Source organism: Tyto alba, unplaced genomic scaffold (genome assembly GCF_018691265.1).
Source record: "Tyto alba isolate M040663 unplaced genomic scaffold, T.alba_DEE_v4.0 Super-Scaffold_44, whole genome shotgun sequence".
Classification (NCBI taxonomy): Eukaryota; Metazoa; Chordata; class Aves; order Strigiformes; family Tytonidae; genus Tyto; species Tyto alba.
The window spans coordinates 5,899,462-5,916,945 of NW_024881320.1; the positions used below are offsets into that span (position 1 = coordinate 5,899,462).

The 17,484-nt window shown below is 35.7% G+C and overlaps 1 protein-coding gene and 1 long non-coding RNA gene across 7 annotated transcripts in view; one reads left to right on the forward strand and one right to left on the reverse strand.

Moving 5' to 3' along the window:
- GLT1D1 (glycosyltransferase 1 domain containing 1) overlaps positions 1-17,484 on the forward strand; it is a 60,226-nt gene that overhangs the window by 32,764 nt on the left and 9,978 nt on the right. For all 5 annotated transcript variants that reach the window (XM_042805143.1, XM_042805144.1, XM_042805142.1 and 2 more), the window contains 4 exons: positions 1,813-1,908; positions 2,977-3,026; positions 10,046-10,089; positions 11,555-11,675. In XM_042805143.1, the coding sequence (XP_042661077.1) occupies positions 1,813-1,908; positions 2,977-3,026; positions 10,046-10,089; positions 11,555-11,675 (311 nt within the window). The remainder of the gene's footprint in view (positions 1-1,812; positions 1,909-2,976; positions 3,027-10,045; positions 10,090-11,554; positions 11,676-17,484) is intronic.
- LOC116965346 overlaps positions 1-17,484 on the reverse strand; it is a 72,718-nt gene that overhangs the window by 26,413 nt on the left and 28,821 nt on the right. Inside the window, exon 3 of one of the 2 annotated variants that reach the window (XR_004409302.1) lies at positions 4,445-4,516. The exons of the other annotated variant lie outside the window; for it this stretch is intronic. This is a non-coding gene — a long non-coding RNA (uncharacterized LOC116965346). Of the gene's footprint in view, positions 1-4,444; positions 4,517-17,484 lie in introns of those variants that run through there. 2 annotated transcript variants of the gene reach the window in all.

A 17,484-nucleotide genomic window follows, 5' to 3' on the forward strand; every position in this document is an offset into this window, starting at 1 on the left:
TGATTCTTTCTAGTAATTTATTTTGTGTGAGTTCATTTCATGAATTGAAACCACTGCTGCATGTCTTAAAAACAAACAGTATTAATGGCCTATTGCACCAGAAGAATGGCTTTTTCAATCCAAATGTTTGTGTATTATAAATTACAAATTATTTCTTGGTCCGATAAACAGTAAAATATTACTTACTGTGTCTGCTGCAGCCACTCTTGACAGCTCAAGCTGTTTAAGTTAAATGAAACAGACTCAGTAATGAACCCTGCGACAAGGAGCATTTAAAAGTCCCTGAACTGGATTTTAATTTTAAAAGCAATAGTACTAGAATATGTCATGAATCACCACTCTTCTTGATTCTCCCCCTCCCACAAAATAGAGGTTTGATGCAGAGTTTATGTTAATCCAGTTCCTTCACATGAGGGGAGATATTCCTGGCATAATTTCTTCCAGGGCCTGGAGCAGACCCTGCAGCTATGTTATACAACACCATGAGGAACTTTAAGCTGGTACCAAGTTTGGGTGATCTTAAATTACAAATTGCAGTGATTTGGCGGTGCCATATAAGCAACTGAGTTGTTCCTGTGACTAGTGAAGAGTGGAAGTGGAAGGGAGGAGGAGGAGGCCTCAGAGAAGGGAGCTCTGCAGTGTTCAGCAGCTGACGGTGCCACCACAACTGTCCTGCTGCCTTCTGCTAATCATAAACCCCGCAGACAGTCATTCTGACCATGCAGCACAGCCCTCCTGGTAGCTGTGGGACATAGCCCCGGTGTGGGACCCACGTGTTAATGTCCCACAAACAGCCTGCTGCTGAAGAGCAGCAGCTTGATGCTCCTTGTTGAACTGCCTAGTGTTAATACATGTCATCCATCCTTGCCATGAGCTCACTAAATAGGTGAACTGAAGGACGGCAAGCTGATTTGTTCAGTACAGTAAATCAAACATGAACATTTCAACTCTTCTAGTGTTTATTAAATTATGTTGCTGTTATGTGTGTTTGCTCAGCAATTTGTGAATTATGTTGTTTTTTCATAAACACACTTTACCAAAGTTCATCAAATAGTGACCCTTCTCCAGAAGTATGTTCTGAATTAATTGTGCTGTCATATACCCAATGCAACTGCAATATTATACATCAGATCTTCTCTTTCTAATATAGCCTACAAAATTATTTTTTTAGGGGTTGTTACTGTGTGTTTGCAAGAGGTATTTTCAGTGTTAAAAACTCCCATGGTGAGATTTTTTCCCGAATTATTTTCCATTTGTGTTTCTTATCAATAAGGTTAAAATAAAAGCTCTGTAATAATTTCACTTCTAGTTAATTATTCTGTAGCAGTGCTGGCATATTAGGGATAGGTAACTATGGGACATTTACCTGATCTTCTGTAACAAAAAGTGTCAGATCAAGGGCTCTGATCCCAACAGCCATTGATTAGCTAAACCTCACAAGTAAGTGTTGAGTTATATGGATGCAAAGTTATTCTTCTTATGGGTGGAAATATTGAGAAACACACTGATTTGTATAGTTGCCGAATCAGTCAAAGCTGGTTCTGATGTTCAAGAATACCAGCCATTGTCTTTTCTCCAAATCCTCCACATTCGGTGCCTCTGGAAATAAACTTCTGTGCTCTATAAAATAGTGTACATGATTAAGTTCTCCACTGAGTTGATTTGAAGATTGTTGCAAGAGCAAACAGTAATGAGAATTTTTCAGAATCCACCCTATTACTGCTTTTACCACTGTATGTGCTCATTCATGAAACAATTTGGAGTATTGAGCTGTTTTATCTGCATTCAGACTTTTAAAATTATTTGTTACAGACATTCCTACAGATACAGGCAGTTTACATATGTTTCTTTTGATATGCGGACTTCGAAGAGTCAAAGACCCTCTGCATTTAGTAGATGTATTTTCAGGTAGGTACTCGCTATTTGAATACCCTTGTTTTGTCCCTGGATTCAGATGTATTTTTTTTTAATGTTTAGTAGTTTGGCATAAGCTGTTCTATTCACTGCATAAAACTTCATAATATATTTACTTTTAAAAAAAGAAATGCTCATGTAACCATTGATCTGTTCAAAACATATTTCTGTACAGCGTCTTTTCCGGCCTGCTGGGAATAACAGAGCACGAAAATCAAAGCAATATTTGATTTTACTTGCTGGGAAAAGTATTTTACTGTTACATACAATATTAATGGAAGACAAAAGAAGAGTTCACCTACTTCAAAAGAGCTTTTTATCTTACTGTCCCTTGGCTGTTACTGATTTGCATGTGTGCTAATTAATATAATTGAAATAACAAGCAAATTTTACCACCCATTGTGGGTGGCTCAACACTGTAAACTAGGCTGAAGTTTTCTCATAGTCACAGAGGTGAATGTTCTACCAGGTTCTCTTTGTGTCTATAAAAGGTTCAGGTGTCCCAAGTTGGAAATTTAGCTTCCATTATTCAGCCTACTTTTATAAGGCTTTACCACCTTGGGACACTTACTAACAAATGTAGTTTATTAAAGTCAAGTAACTGATTTTGTTCTATTCTGGTATTGAAAGAGCAGCAGATTTCTCTTGTGCATATAACACTATTAATTGTAATGATTGCAGTTGCTTCCACATGTTTCTTTACACAGGAAAAAATTAAAATAATTTTGTCTTAGTGGCCAGAGTCACTACATTATGTAGAGTGTTATTCTCTTGAGATGATTCAAAATTAATATCTGAGTTAGTTAAATAACCCTCGAATCATAAGAGATTAGATGAAGCAGAAATGCTAAATACTAACTTTCAGATATGCTAATAATTTGAATTCTGAGGAGTAATGTGAGGACTGAGTGTGAAATCTGGTACATATTCAGTCTTTTAAGTAGTAATACAATATTTGCTTCTTCTTTATTCATGTCGCTATTTGCATTGATTTCAGGGAAAAAATGAAATTAAAAATTAATAATTTTGATTAAGAAAAAATATTTTCCTCTTTTGTTTTAGATTGGCACAGAAAGGATCCCAGTGTCCACCTGGGCATAATTGGACCTGCAGTAAGTTGTTGTAATTTTTATTTTATTTGTATGTTTGTTTCTAAATACTTCCATTTACTCACATCTAACATATCCCAATAATTCTTTCCAAACTGAACCTAAGTCAGAGGACTTCTGTTACAGAGATAAGAAGGTACAAACATAGCAGCTGTAAAGGCCATTCACAACAGGTCTGAACTGTGGAAGTGGAAGTGATTCCAGTGCTCAGACTTCCGACGTTCAGAGTTCTGCTCTCAGCTAAAAGGCCTCCTCACTCAGCATGTGCCCTGCTTTTGCATTGCAAAAGGAAAAGCAACTGAGAGGGTTTTTCTAAGAGGGTATGCACTGAGGTAGACCAACATTATTCAGTTAGGTTTTTATTAATGCAAACTGTTATCGATAGCACTAAAATAGTTTACAGCAGCTGTAGATTTGTTTTACATACACTGATTTTTATTTTTTTTGTTTAGAAGGCCTGGACTAATTTTATAAAGGGCGTTTGCAGCTGGATTACTATAATTTTATGTCTAGCTTACGCACGTGACTTGATTAATGCTATGAATCTATTATGGTGTCATAGAACAAAACATTTAGTGTTTCATTTGATTACAGAAAAAACTTTTGAAGATAAAAAGTATCAAAATATTTAGATTCTAATATTGCCTTCTGTTTTTATAACTGTGGGATAGTACAAAATTTTGTAGAGAATCAAAGTATTAAAAATGTGAACTCTTGCAAGTAAAATACTAGAAATGCCTATTTCAAGATGAATAATGTATAAATGAGCCTATCAAATATTTTGAAAGGCAACAGTTGCCATCTAGAAGAATTTTTTTATCAGGTATTGTTAATGAGGGTTTTTAATACCGTGAAGGTGATCTCAGATGCTCATTATCCCTGTTCTTAGGTCTTTTGTTCACGTGGAGGATTGTGTCTTTGTTCCATCCTATTTAGATTTTTATGCCATTTCTGGTAGTCTCAATTCGTACGCAATTAACAGTTGTCAGTGAGTGCAAAATGATGCTAGGTTTCTGACTGACACGAGACGGCAAGGACAGAGCTTGAGCTGACAAATAAAATTGGTAGAGTCTGTTTCACATTTATAATCAGAGTGCACTAATGCTTGGGATACAGATATCCGAGAGGGAAGGTGGGGTTGAATAAAATAAATAAAATCAGAAACTGAGTTGTTCTTACATGTCCACATCTCAGATTAAGTTTAGAGTTGGTATAATTCCTTCCAAATCAATTATATATATTTTAGTAAAAGTGCTGGCCAATATTAATGTGAGCTTTCATTTCCCCCCTGCCCCAAGTCATAAAGATCCTGTTTAACAAGTTTGAAAGTTACAACTTTTAATTCCCTTTTTTCACAACAGGGTCAATCAGTTAAATGGCAGCTCTTTTGTGTTTGCTAATTCTTTTTAGATAAAACTTACAGTTGGGTTGCAGTCTCAAAATGTTGTCATGAGTTTCTCAGCAATGGTTTGCTTTTCATGAAGCATCAACTCCTGAAAGAGTTTAAAATCAAAACTATCACAGTCATTATAATGCATTATTATTCTTCTGATTGTGAGAAAGGTTTGAAAATGTGGGCTTATGAAGCATGGAGATAAACAAGAAAAACTATTGAACCCTCCTAACTTCACCCCATCATTTTTAAATCAAGCAGCATGATTTCTGAGGAAGTAACAGGACTGAACTTCTCTGAAGAGGGAAGCATACACCAGTTCAGCCAAATCTGAGTCTGTTCTGAATGTTTAAAAGGGAGTAAAAGGTTGCATAAATTTTTTGCCAGTCCTTTCTTTTCTAATGGTCTCTTAAAACTTGATGTTTGAGTATCCACCATTCTTCCCAGTTATTTCCACTTTGAGACCTGTCTGATTTCACGTGCAGAAACTGAGGTCTTTAGAAAGGAACCATCCATGAACATGTAAATGTTTTTATGATTTCTGTTAAGTACAGTGCTGGCAAAGTGCAAAACTGAAAAATGCATGGTTATTTTCAGAACCATGAGAGAAGGATGAGTATTTTCCAAATGTCAGTCTAACCAGTACCCTACCTAAATATTTGCTAGCACAGTATTTGCTGTGGGCCAGATCCTCAACAGTGGTGACTGCACCATAAATTGGTGAGGGAGCAGGGGAAAGATGCCTCTGAGCCGCTAATCCTGTGCAAAATGAGGTTCCTTCACACAGCCCTGCTGAGGAACCAGCTGGAGCTGCAGAGAGACTGTCCTGCTTCTACTTCTAGTATGTTGCCCATGTCAAGTCAACATAGTTTACACTAAACTAACAAAACTAATTGCGAGACTTTTGAGAAAGAAATCAGTTGTGCTAAATGTATATCCATAGCTGCAGAAGTCTTGAAGAGGCAGCCTGTAGCCTTAATCTAACCAGTGGAAAAGGTATGAGTAGGCAGCTGTGTCATATGAAACAAACTCTTGCTGATGCTTAAAGGGTACTAAAAGCTTCACTGTTTCATCTGAGTAATGAGTTCATGCCCCTCTAGAAGTCTTATCTCTGATTCATCCTCACAGGAGCCTGAAAACTTTCAGGCAGTCTGTTTTATAAGAAAATAAATAGAATCTGAATGGGCAAATAAGAACTATTTTTCTCTTTTCTCATTCAGTTTCATTCTTTGTAAATTTTTTTGGCATGGGATTTTATTTTTTAAAGCTGTTTCTACATTTTTATTTTATCTGCATTTTTTTTCCACGCTAATACACAAAGTGATTTGAAAGTGAACTGGTGTGGAAGGCAAATCTAGAGCAGGTGTAATGAGGTTGTGCTTTAGAATCAAGAGAGGCACTTGCTGCCTCCAGTAAGTATTTTAAATATTTTAGTCATCTTTTAAAATTTGCTTAACTTTTACATCTTTACAGTAAGCTACCAGAAATAACCCTGTGGCAGTGCATAGGCAGGATCAAGGACTGAACCTCCTTAAAACATTTTAAACCATATTTCTTCCATAGTACTGAATTACTGCTAAAGGATGAAAATAAATCTCAGCTCTGTTGGTATTTAGCTGTACTTTTCTTGTTCGCATTACTTCTCAAACCACAAAATCTTAAGAAAGTGAGTGCCATTATCTGTGAAGCAAGTCATGTTTTATTGTGAATATTTAAAAAACACACATTAAGTTCTATTAATTAAGAAAGTCCCACACACTATTTTCTGCTTTGCTTACATGAGATTATAACATTTTCCCTGCATTTGCTATGCTTGATTGTCTCAAACAGTTCAATCTAAATAATGTTGCAGGATTGGGTCCTGTAAAATGTAAAATTTTTAGCATTTATCTCCTCTTTCAGTTTTCCTTTTGTTTCTTTCTATCATGAAATTTGAAACAATAGCTAATTTTCAGCAGCTTTATATACCAAGGATAGAAGTTTATGAAACATTTAAAAAGTTAAGGCCACAAAACTTGCATTTGGCTGCTGGGTAACCTCTTCAAGCCCACTATATAGTCTCTGCATAATTCTTAACCATTCTTGTAGACAGTACAGAATATTGCTGTATATGTAATGATATTGTTTTCCACTGAAAGCTATTTTTCGTCTGGCCAACTTCTTTCCATGCCAATTGAGACAATTTTAGTTGAATAACTACCTCCACAGATGGAGGGACCTATCAGGTCACGTAGCCCATCTCTTTATAATGAATGACTGTTACCTCCTGTATGTTTTCTGGGCTAGTTCTAAAATGAAACAGCTGTTGACACAACTAAACTAAACAACTAGAGGAAGTCTAATAACCTGCTCCAGAATATCCTAGAGCACAATAATTAGGAGAATCAGATAGGAGACAAAGATACAATTTCAAATTCCTTAGCCTGCTGAGGAATATGAAATTCTGTCAGCTGCATCCTGAATAAGTGTCCTACTCACTGAGATACTTTTTAAAAGGTAAGAGCTAGTGCTACCATTAAGCTGACAACTCTTCTAACCCTCTGTTTGCTTATTCTTCAAGACAAATTCCCTGAAAATTAAACTTTTGTTAGAAATGGCGAAATGAGCTATTCCAATATTTCTTTAAAAGGTTATGTATTTTTCTTTTAGACCTGAGGTTTTGTTAATTTAGATCCTAGTTCCCACATTGCTTCAGCTGAATTGAATCTGTATTTTTCACAAATTGTTAATTGTCCCAAATCGCAGTAGTAGATCTACATTTTAAGCCAGAAGACATTGAATTTTTCTAAGCATTTAGTATATGAAAAAGATGATGCAGAATGGCAGAGTTTAATATATTTGCAAGGATCTTATATTTCTGGTGCATTTGGTGCGGGTAGGTTGTGTTGTATCGCAGACAACAGTTGTGTTTTGAGTTGTAGGGAAAGCTTGGTCTTGCTGAGCCTGTTCAGCAATCGATTAGATAAAAATTGTAATGTGGGGTCACCTGCTGCCATGAATAAAGCTGATTCCTTTCAGACAGTGATGCTGTCAAAACCTCACAAACCTGCACAATGGGGCAGATTCTTCCCATCTGTATTGAATATGCTTACAGATGCACTCTTTAGTACTCTGGGTGATATTCTGCCACGACTTCAAATGTACTAAGACCTGGTTTTCCCTACAGAGTCTAGAGGGCCACAGTAGTCCCAGCATTATAAACAAGGTGTTTCTGAACCATTGCTTCTGTATGAGTTAATTTTTATATGATTGCAATTTAATATAGTATGTTTACAGAAGATTTCCTAGATTTTGATCGTTGTAGGCCCTGTGCTTAACAGGCACCTTCGTCTTTGTTCAGTGTTTGATCTGTGACTTTCTGTACTGTCAAACGTGTCTCAGATGTTTCTTTGCCTGTCAGCAGAGTAGAACTTCCTTAATAGCATATCTGGTCCTGTTAGGTGTGGTTTCTTGCCATGTGCCCACTCCCCTTTCCATGTGTCATCTTATCTCATCTGTTCTGATAGAAACTATTCATACAACGCAAGCTGCTTTCCTCTCATCTCTGCTAAACTGATGAAATTTGCAGCTCTCTGAAGGCTATTCCTCTGGATGGATGATTTTTTAACAAAATATGATAGATAACTGATTATTGTATTTGCCTGCTACATTGATAGGTAACAAAATAAATGTGTCAACAAACACTCTACATGTAGAACTGGATCATGGAGACATTTTGGGTGGAAGTAACATTCTTTTCAGTTGCTTTTTCTGAGACTGTGCTAAGTTCCTAGGCATCATGCCATAGTCAGTTGGCTTTGGAAGCAATCACATCTTTTAAGTGCATTTCCAACTTACTGAACAGCTTATGTTGTATCTAATTTCTGTTATATTGAGCCTGTGGTTAGATAACTGTGCCCCCTCAAGTTCCTAAATGTAGCTCAGGGGGATCACTTCTCTAAGTCATTGCTACACCCATCCTGAAGTAATATTTTAACTGAATTCTCATATTCAGGCCAGACTTCTTGGAATATCTACCAATAGAAGAATACAGCTTAAAGATTTGTTCTGTTTATGAGGCAGATGGCTATTTCTTGGCTTCCACAGAAGTAGATGGGATAGAAATTAATATCTTACAAATTTTATGAGTCACAGGCTGTAGTTTTTCTCAGCCTTCTAAAGGTAGAAGAGCAAAAGACCATATCCCACTGCTCATTAAATCACTTGCAAGTACTCCATTGATTTTAATGGAAACAGAGTACAGTTCCTCATGAGAGGAGCTCGGCATCAAAATAGTACTTTGGGGAAAAAGCTGAACAGATATTTATATAGAATTAGCAATTGTGAAGTTCAGTATGAAGTATCTAGGGAACCCGTGACATGACATACTGGTTTAGTGTATGGATCTGTATCATACTCTTTTGGGAGGATCAGGTAGTGCTTCAGGAAAGGGAACTTGATTTTTCCCCCCTGCTGTTACCAAAAATACTTTCTTAAACAGTTATGTAAGCCTTTTATTTCCTGCATTCAGTAGGAATTAATTCCATAGTGCAAGAGTGATTTGCTTGAATCTTTTAATTTATGAAGCACTGTTTTCATAAAATAATTAATCTTGTATTCAAAGTACACATAGTTATAAAATAAATTATTACTTCTTTCCAAGAGTTTTCTAAAATGCTTTTTGTTTTCTATCTCATAATGTGAAAAAAACCCCAAACCAAAATATTAACATGCTTTTTAAAAAATAAACTATGTTTTTGCCAGTACTTACAACTGCTACATGCTATGCAAACTATCAGAAATTAATCTAAAACAGTCAGTCAGCCTTAATAAAAAAAGTTTAGGTCTGTTCCTCATGTATAGTTAAGGATTTCCAAGTTGTGCTCATTTTTATTCATGTTAAATGAAAATAGCAGACATAGTTAAGATTTGTTTGCCCAGCTTAGATAACTTTTTAATAATACTAGCATGCCTTCATGTTAGACTATATTTTAGATTTTTGTTTATGAGTTTCAAACATTTCTGTCAGTGTATAACATCTATGTGTCTCAGTTCACATGTGTATTGCTTCCTGTGTTAACTAAAGCCTGAAAAGTTCCTTTCCTTCCTCACGTTGCTTACTCCATACAGAAAGAGACAGACAATTGCTTGGCACATCAGTGCATTGTTCCTCACTTAGACAGTAAGTTGTCAAATCAGTGGTTTGAATCATGTTAGCCTTAGCAGAGTCATCTGAAAACAGTCATTCATGTTAAATTGATCTGGCTCTAATTAGAACCTGCAGCCAGAGGGATGTCAGGGGAGAAGAAATGGCACCTCCCCTTCTGACAGTAGCCCAAAGCTATGCTGCATTAGCGGAGTCACTTCAAGGTTTAGACTGGAGTAGTCAGTGTGCGCTCTGCTACACTGTGCACTCACCCCCCTCGCTGGGTATTCCGAGTGTCAATCACTCACAAGAGCATTTGTCTGAAGAGTCAAATGTAACCACCAAGTTACAGATCTGTGGTATGATTTTAAAGCTCAGCACATCCATACAGTTAAATATTTTAGTTAAAAATGTTCTAAAATTTATTTTTCTTTTCTGGGTACTTCAAACATATGCTATAGTGCTGAAATAGTGCCATATACCTGTGTGTGTATTCCTTTCTAGGTTGATCCACTTTTTACAAATGAAGTTAAGGAAAAAGTTAAAAGGTAAGAAGTTAATGTTAAGCCGCCTGTCTGCTCCACATGAAAGCAGTTGGCTAACTAGCTTTTATATCATGTGTGTAAACGCTCTTTTGTATATACAAATGACCATACATGCACAACTCTGACTAACGAATGTGTTCTGAGTATTTGGCATGTAACATTCTCAGACTAGGTATTCTACACATTTTAAATTTTAGAATAACCATTAGATCTCTTTATGTTTTGTGTTAAATCAGGTTTGATTTAGTGTGATTTATATTTATTATTCTTTTGGGTCTTTTCATTCTTTCTTTCATCCTGACTTCTGCAAGATTTTGCATGCATGCTGTAGGTGGATAAATTAGTAGATGGTCAAGATAACCCTGTATAGCTTTTTTCTGTCCCTAGTTTATATGCTTCCTGATGGATGGATATAAATGTTAGAAGAATTAGATTTTTTTCTGTGTCCACAGAACCTAGAATTGTCTGACTTCAACAGAACAACCATACTATCTCTGTTTGATAATATCTGATAATAAAATCTGCATAAAACATATGTTTTGCAATTCCATTTTTGGAGCAATAGATGGTTTTTGTTTTCTATCAGGTTATTCGTGACTCCTGTAATCATGCATTTATACTCCAGTTATATAGTTATCTCTACAGAATCTGGATGTTACTGCACAATTATAAAAGCAATGTTTAACAAAGTCTAGTTGATGTGTATCCGTCTGGCTTAGTGACCTCATGTCAAGGTTAAAGAGGCAGGGGCAGGCTCATCAAGTAGAGGAGATGCTGACTTTCCAAAAATGATCACTAGTCTTAAAGATCTCATTCACTTCATCTGAGACTGAACACCCAATTACCCTATTTTTCTACCCTTCACCCTTGATTTTCCTCACCCTTATTAATCTGAGGAAGATGATGGCAGTAGAAATTTAACCCTTCAGAACAGAAGAGTGCTTATAATAAAAGAGGAAGCAGAAGAGATCTTTCAGAACCACATTCTATCCCCAAAAGCCAGCATCTGAAAAGTCAGCATCTCCTGCAGTAGACCATTCTGCTGATCACATTCCATTTCCCTAAATATTTAAACTGTGTATTTTTCACAAATCTGTGCATGCATCCTGTCTATATGACACAAATTCTTTAAGGGAAGATTGCACCCTTATCCACTGAACTCGGCTTCTTCATTTATAAGACTGATTGTGGTTAGAGAGCACGATTTTAAGTGAACAACTATAAAATTTCAGAACAGAGTATGAAGTGGCAGATGGCAATGTGTACTGTACTGAATTTATAACCACATTTACAGATAGAAGGCTAACAAAAATGTGGTAAAGTGGCTTGTCCATGGACCAAGTGATTGTTAGCATGAGAACCATGCCTGAATTGCTCTGACCACCTGCCATCATTACCCTAAGTTTTAGGAAGAACTGTTAGAGCATGTTCTTAGGAGGTGTCCTATTTGTGTGTGTTTTATTTCTAGGGCACCTGGAGTATATTTATTACAGGAGATGCCACAAGATGATCTTCATGCTGCTATGAAAAGGTGCTTTGCTGTGGTGAACAGCTCCATTTCAGAGGGGATGTCTGCTGCTATTCTGGAGGTAATTGCATCTTAGCAGTAAGGTTTTTCAATGAGGTTACACTGAATCAAAATCGCCTTTTATCACTGGAAATGTGTGTCAACATTTTATGTCCATGTTTCAAAGCTAGTGAAGACAAACTAAAATATTTCTTTTTACAAGTGTTAGTAATTAAGATTTTCTTCCCTTGAACTGACAGTTTTTTAGGTTTTATCTATTTATTTTTTTGAAAGACAGAATGTAATTTTATCAATCCCCTTAAATTAACAATACAAAGCTGAGATGTAAGAATTATTCTGATTTACTGAGTTTGTCGCTGTTCTTGATTCAACATCCACTTCCTTATAATGTTCTAGAACAGGCTTTCATTTATTTTTACATCCTTTCAAAAAGCAATCTAAGAACTGTGTTGGTTATTTAATTCTGAAATGATTAACGAATGAATGACACGCTCAGTTAATTTTTTCTCCATCAGTATTGAATATTAATAATCAGATTTATTTCATACCTGTCAAAGTAGGGCACTTTTTAGTATCAAATGCTTTCTAAGAAAAAAATAAATGTACTTCAAGTGGAAGTTCTTTGAACAGACACCCTTTACTATTCCATTTTTTTGCTGAATGTTGGTTCGTGATGATCTCAGGAGATCACAGAAACTATTACATGATTTGTATTAATGAATCTCGTATTTCTGTTTCTAATGAATACTCACATGTTGCATTTCCAGCATGCTTTTCTTGCACTTCCTGAAAGCCCTTCATAAGTAAGAACCAAGTGAGCATTGTAAGACTTATGAAAGATAGGTGATGGTACGATAGCAAATGTATATTTCCTTTCTAAAATGCCAAGGCTCAGAGGTGAAAGCAGATGCTATTTCACAGCAACAGTACTCTATAAACAGCAATTACTGCAGACTGTGACATTTCCAAACTTATCAGTGTGGCAGGCTAGACAAATTTTGTATGTTCAGTAGTTGAGATGGAGTGTACCAACACAGTACACAGCCACAACTAAGTCAGTGACTCAGAGAAGTAAAAGTTAAGTAACTGTCACCTCCTCCTCACCAGTTATATGTTCCCTTCAGGACTACTCACGTAACAGTTGACCAAAACCCAATCTGATTTATTTCCTGAGAGTGTCAGTGAGTTGGAGACAGGGGAAAAAAAGGAGCGGGGAAAAAAAGGAGCAGAGAAAAAGCAAACCAGAAAGACTGTTAAGAGACACAGTGTCTGCAACAGAAATGCAAGTGTGCTTGGCCTGATACAAATTGTTATGCAAACTCAGGACTGACAGGACAATTGGTATAGTATTCCCAAAAATTTTCCATTAGATTTGAGTGGTTAAAAGGCACTTTCCTTAGCTTTTATCAGGAGAGGGAGCAATCTTATAAGTTCAGTGTCTTAACAAATATGTAGTAACTTAAAGCAAAAAGATAATGCCAGTTTACTTCAGAGGTAATGTTGAGCCTGCTTCAGGAATTATTGATTTTTACTCTCCTCTTTTGAAGTTGAAATTCTGACAAGTTTTGAATCTGATAACTATAAAATGAAATCAACAAGGAATGTTTTTTTTGGGGCTCTTCCTTCTGTGCCTGAACTATTCAATTATTCTATCAGGTCTATTAAATAGTCAAATACCACCTCTAGTAGATAGCTATCCCTTTAAGTTTCCACTACACAGTTATGTTGAGTAATTTATTCCCAACTCATACCCAGACCTGTCAAAAAAGAAAAAAAAAAAAAAAAAAAAAAGCAATCCTTCCAATGACTGTTCTTCTCACTGAAAATTGCTACACAAACAGAATAGTAAATACTTCATGTTATATTACTCTTCATTCTCTAAGAATTACAACACTATTCTGTCAAAAGACCATTCTATGAAGGATGTCTATATATACACTTGCAACATTAGCTTCCTCCATTTTGATGTTTTTCTTACATCAGAAAAAAAAGTATATATTGGAATGAATTATCAAGAAGTATTCATTTGAATTTTTCATACTGAAATTATATATATGCATTTTTATACATATATAGTAGAAAATATAATATTACTTTTTTATCTTATACGTAGCTGTGCATATCGTGTTATAGGCTTGTCTCATGATTGATACATTTAATTCTACCGAAGACACTACGTTTACTAAAAACAAAGTTAACCAACATATAATCTACCTTTAAGTCTTAATTTGAGTTTAACAAGTAAACATGATAAAATAAACTGGAAGTTGACCATAGTGGAGAAATTAAATTCTCTCTTTCAAGTGCAAAACTTGACCTATAGTAGGCTGTTAGCTGCTATTTCCTTGTACATGATAACTTTTTCATAAAAAGAAAAGGAAAAGATCCTGCTCTCCTTTCTTCTGTTATTACATTAGCAGAATAATATCAAACCTAATAGTCAGGTTTAGTTTATGTTCATGCATAATCATGTGTTGAAGTTAAGATACAATTTCAAATATTTTGAAGTGGAATATTTACTCCTGGAAAATCTGTAACTGTAGGTATAACCCACTTCTTTCCACCAGCCTCAGTTCTATATTGCCTCACTGTTGAATAGTGGAGGAAGTACAGCCTAATCGCTGAATTGATAATTCATAATTTGGAGTTTATCATGGAAGTCACATAACATGTATAAAGAGTATGCATGCTTTTAGAAGCCTGAGGACACTATTGCTATTGGTTACAAGCAAATGAGTTACCAATTACAGGTGCAAATGGAAATCTTGCATTATAGGAAAGAAAGTCCAATAGACACATCACGGGTGTTGTGAGACAACAGCTCCGCTCCCAGATGAGTGAAGATTTTCTACAAGCAGAATTAGGTCTTCAGTTATCTCTTAGAAAACTACCTGAAGCTTGCCCTTTTCAGTACCTCAGACCCATTTGAATTCTTCTTCTAAAGTTACAAGGGTTTTGGTATTGTATGTCTGTTTGCTAGACAGTTGTGGAATTTGATGATATGCTTATAAATATCTTACTGTAAAAATCTCTCAGAGGAATTGTTAGTCTAATAAAGTCAAGTCCCTGCTTGAGATGGCCAGCAGCAGGAAGGGCCATCTGTTAAGTTGTTGTTAAATTAATAAGACAGAAAGCTATGTATAGAAATCTTTTGGTCCCAGGCTGGCTGGTGATAAAATCTTGCTTGAATTTGGAAGTGAAATTTTCATTCTTTTAAAAGCTCAACATTTAACAAGGTCATGCATTTTTAAACAATATTTTAATATGAAATAAATATATAATAGATAAATTAGATAAATACATAATCATATCTATTTCAACATGCCTTAAGGTATGAAAGAACTAGAAGCTGTAACTAATTACTTTGTCATCTAGTACTGATATCTCAGAGATTTTGCCGTAACAGATCTAGTTTCTGTTTGCCATTTGAAGAAGAGAAAGCAAGCATTATAGCAATCATTTAAAATACATCTCTTCCTCAGAAAGTGCAGAAGGTTCTGCATGTTCCTGGGCATAGGATGGTGAAAAAGGTGCTACTACTGGAAGATTTTGTATGTTCTCTATATAGTTAGTAAGAAAAAGGTTTGGACTCCAGCACAATTTCATCGGAGTACTTTTTCTGTGCTCTCAACAGTATTCCAACTGTTGTAAAAATCATTAGATCATTGTGCTTTTTACAAAAAAAAAAAAAAGCCAATTAAAAAAAAATCATCTTAGAAAAGGAAGATGGCCGGACTCTATTCTGCTATAGTGCAAAATCCAGTCTTAGACAACATGTGAAGTACAGGCCTAATAGTTTAGAATATAAGCCATAGCAAACTATAAAAATAAATAAAAATGAAGGGATGTTGTAGAGCAGTAAAACTGAAGAGGAACCAACAAAGAAATGCATAGTCTAGGAGGAAGAAAATAAGGGACAATCCAGAAGACAAAATAGTAAATAAAACCTGTGTTTACTTTGTAAGTCTTATACTGCTGGTTAGAAATGCTTATTGTGTAACATGCTTCCAAAGCTGAAATTTACAACCTGCATCCTTCTGAAATAGCATTAAAACACATTTGCAGTCAGAATAATGTAACAAAACAGATGGCCAATGGATTAAAATGTTATTTTATGCTATTATTTGTGGAACCTACGTCAGTAAATTATACATATTTGCAACAATGCAAATGTTTCTTTCTACTACTTAAAAATAGACTAAGTATCTAAATTAAATTCTAAGCCACTCCATGCAGTAATTATTTACAGCCCAATCCATTTGTTTAACACTAGCTGGTATAAAGGCAGCCCCTCATCTTATGTATTTGACCATCTGTTCTGTCTTTCAGTAGCTATAATTCATTGGTACCTATGTGTTTTGGGACCTGAAACTTTTCTTATGTAGCAGTTACTGCCCTCCAACTCCATGAGACAGAACAAATTTCTTTCCCTTTAGAGTTCAGAAATTACAAAAAATAAAATATCAACTTAGTGATCGACTTCAGTGAATCATCAACTATGCAGCATTCAGAAATAAAATTGAATGAACATATCCTGAGACAATTTTTTTTTTAAAATGTGCACTACCACCCAATCTAAACTGCAGTACAGCAATCCTGGGCCAGGCTGTGCGACCACACCATTAGGTACAGTCCAACACAGAACTGCCACAGGCCCTTCACACACATATTTGATGATCACTATCGATGCGCAGCCCAGCGGCACAGTGTCCACTAGTCACTGCATCTGATGTGCTTGAATCCAAATTCTGCTCTGTCTTGCAGGTAACAATTTGTGGGGATAGTGGCATTTCCACCATTAGTCCTGGGGTGGTTGTGCTGTTTTGTGTGTTTTCTTTTTTCTCACATTCTTTCTTTCTTCCTTTTTTTTTTTTTTTTTTTTTCTTCAATGGTGCTCTTTCTCTTCAGTGGACAATCACTTGTTTGAAAAGTAGCCAGATCTGAAATTGTATTACAGTTTTTGTTTTTTAAAAAGAGAGATACAGAGAGGTGAGGAGAGGGCCTTAGACAGGTGATGATGAACGCTGACACACTTCACTGACACTAGCAAGCTCTTGATTTTCAGTTCAGAAGTTCGAGTAAAGTATTTTCATTCCCTGTTCATTGAATGTGTTTGAATGAGGTCAGCAGCCAGCAGACGGAACACAAGAGCATTTAAGCCTGTCAATTGGAAAGGCTGAAAAAGAGCTGAATAAGAAGTTCTGTCTCTCTTGGAGATGTTGATACTTCTGTGAGAATCCCATGTTAGGTCTGTAGTTCAGTAATTAGAGCCAAAAGCAACTTCCTCAACCTGCAGATTCAAATCCTGTCAGCCACAGTGGGTCACCAATATCTCTCATTTCCTGGGTGGACTTTGAAGTTCTATGCTGTACTGATAAGTAGATACTGTCTCCATATGTTTTTGCAAATCTCCCTTTGGAAAACAGATTTGGTTTGGTTTACAGTGAAGTCAGAGAAAATGGCAAAATGATTTGTGGGTGACCAAAAAATGTATTTCCTCTCACCAAAATGACTTTTTTTCTTTAATTATTTTTAAAAAAAAGCCGTTATCCCAACAACTTTAAACACTTAGATAAATTCAGAAATCTGGTCTGTAGTTTTTGTATTTCTCACTTATTTATTCTGGTTTGTGTTCATTTCATTAATCTATTTGTCTGAATTATCTCCAGCTGATCCAGTAGTTTCTGATATAAAGTGTAGAACAGGTTATTTCATTAAGGGTTATTATTAGTTTTAGAGATAACTGCTGCAAAGCAGATGTTCATGACAGAAGGACTATAGAATTTCTATGTCCAGAGTAAATTCATCTGCGGTGGTGATTTAAACAGTGTTTCTCTTGGATATTTTAAGCTACTAAGACATGTGCTAAG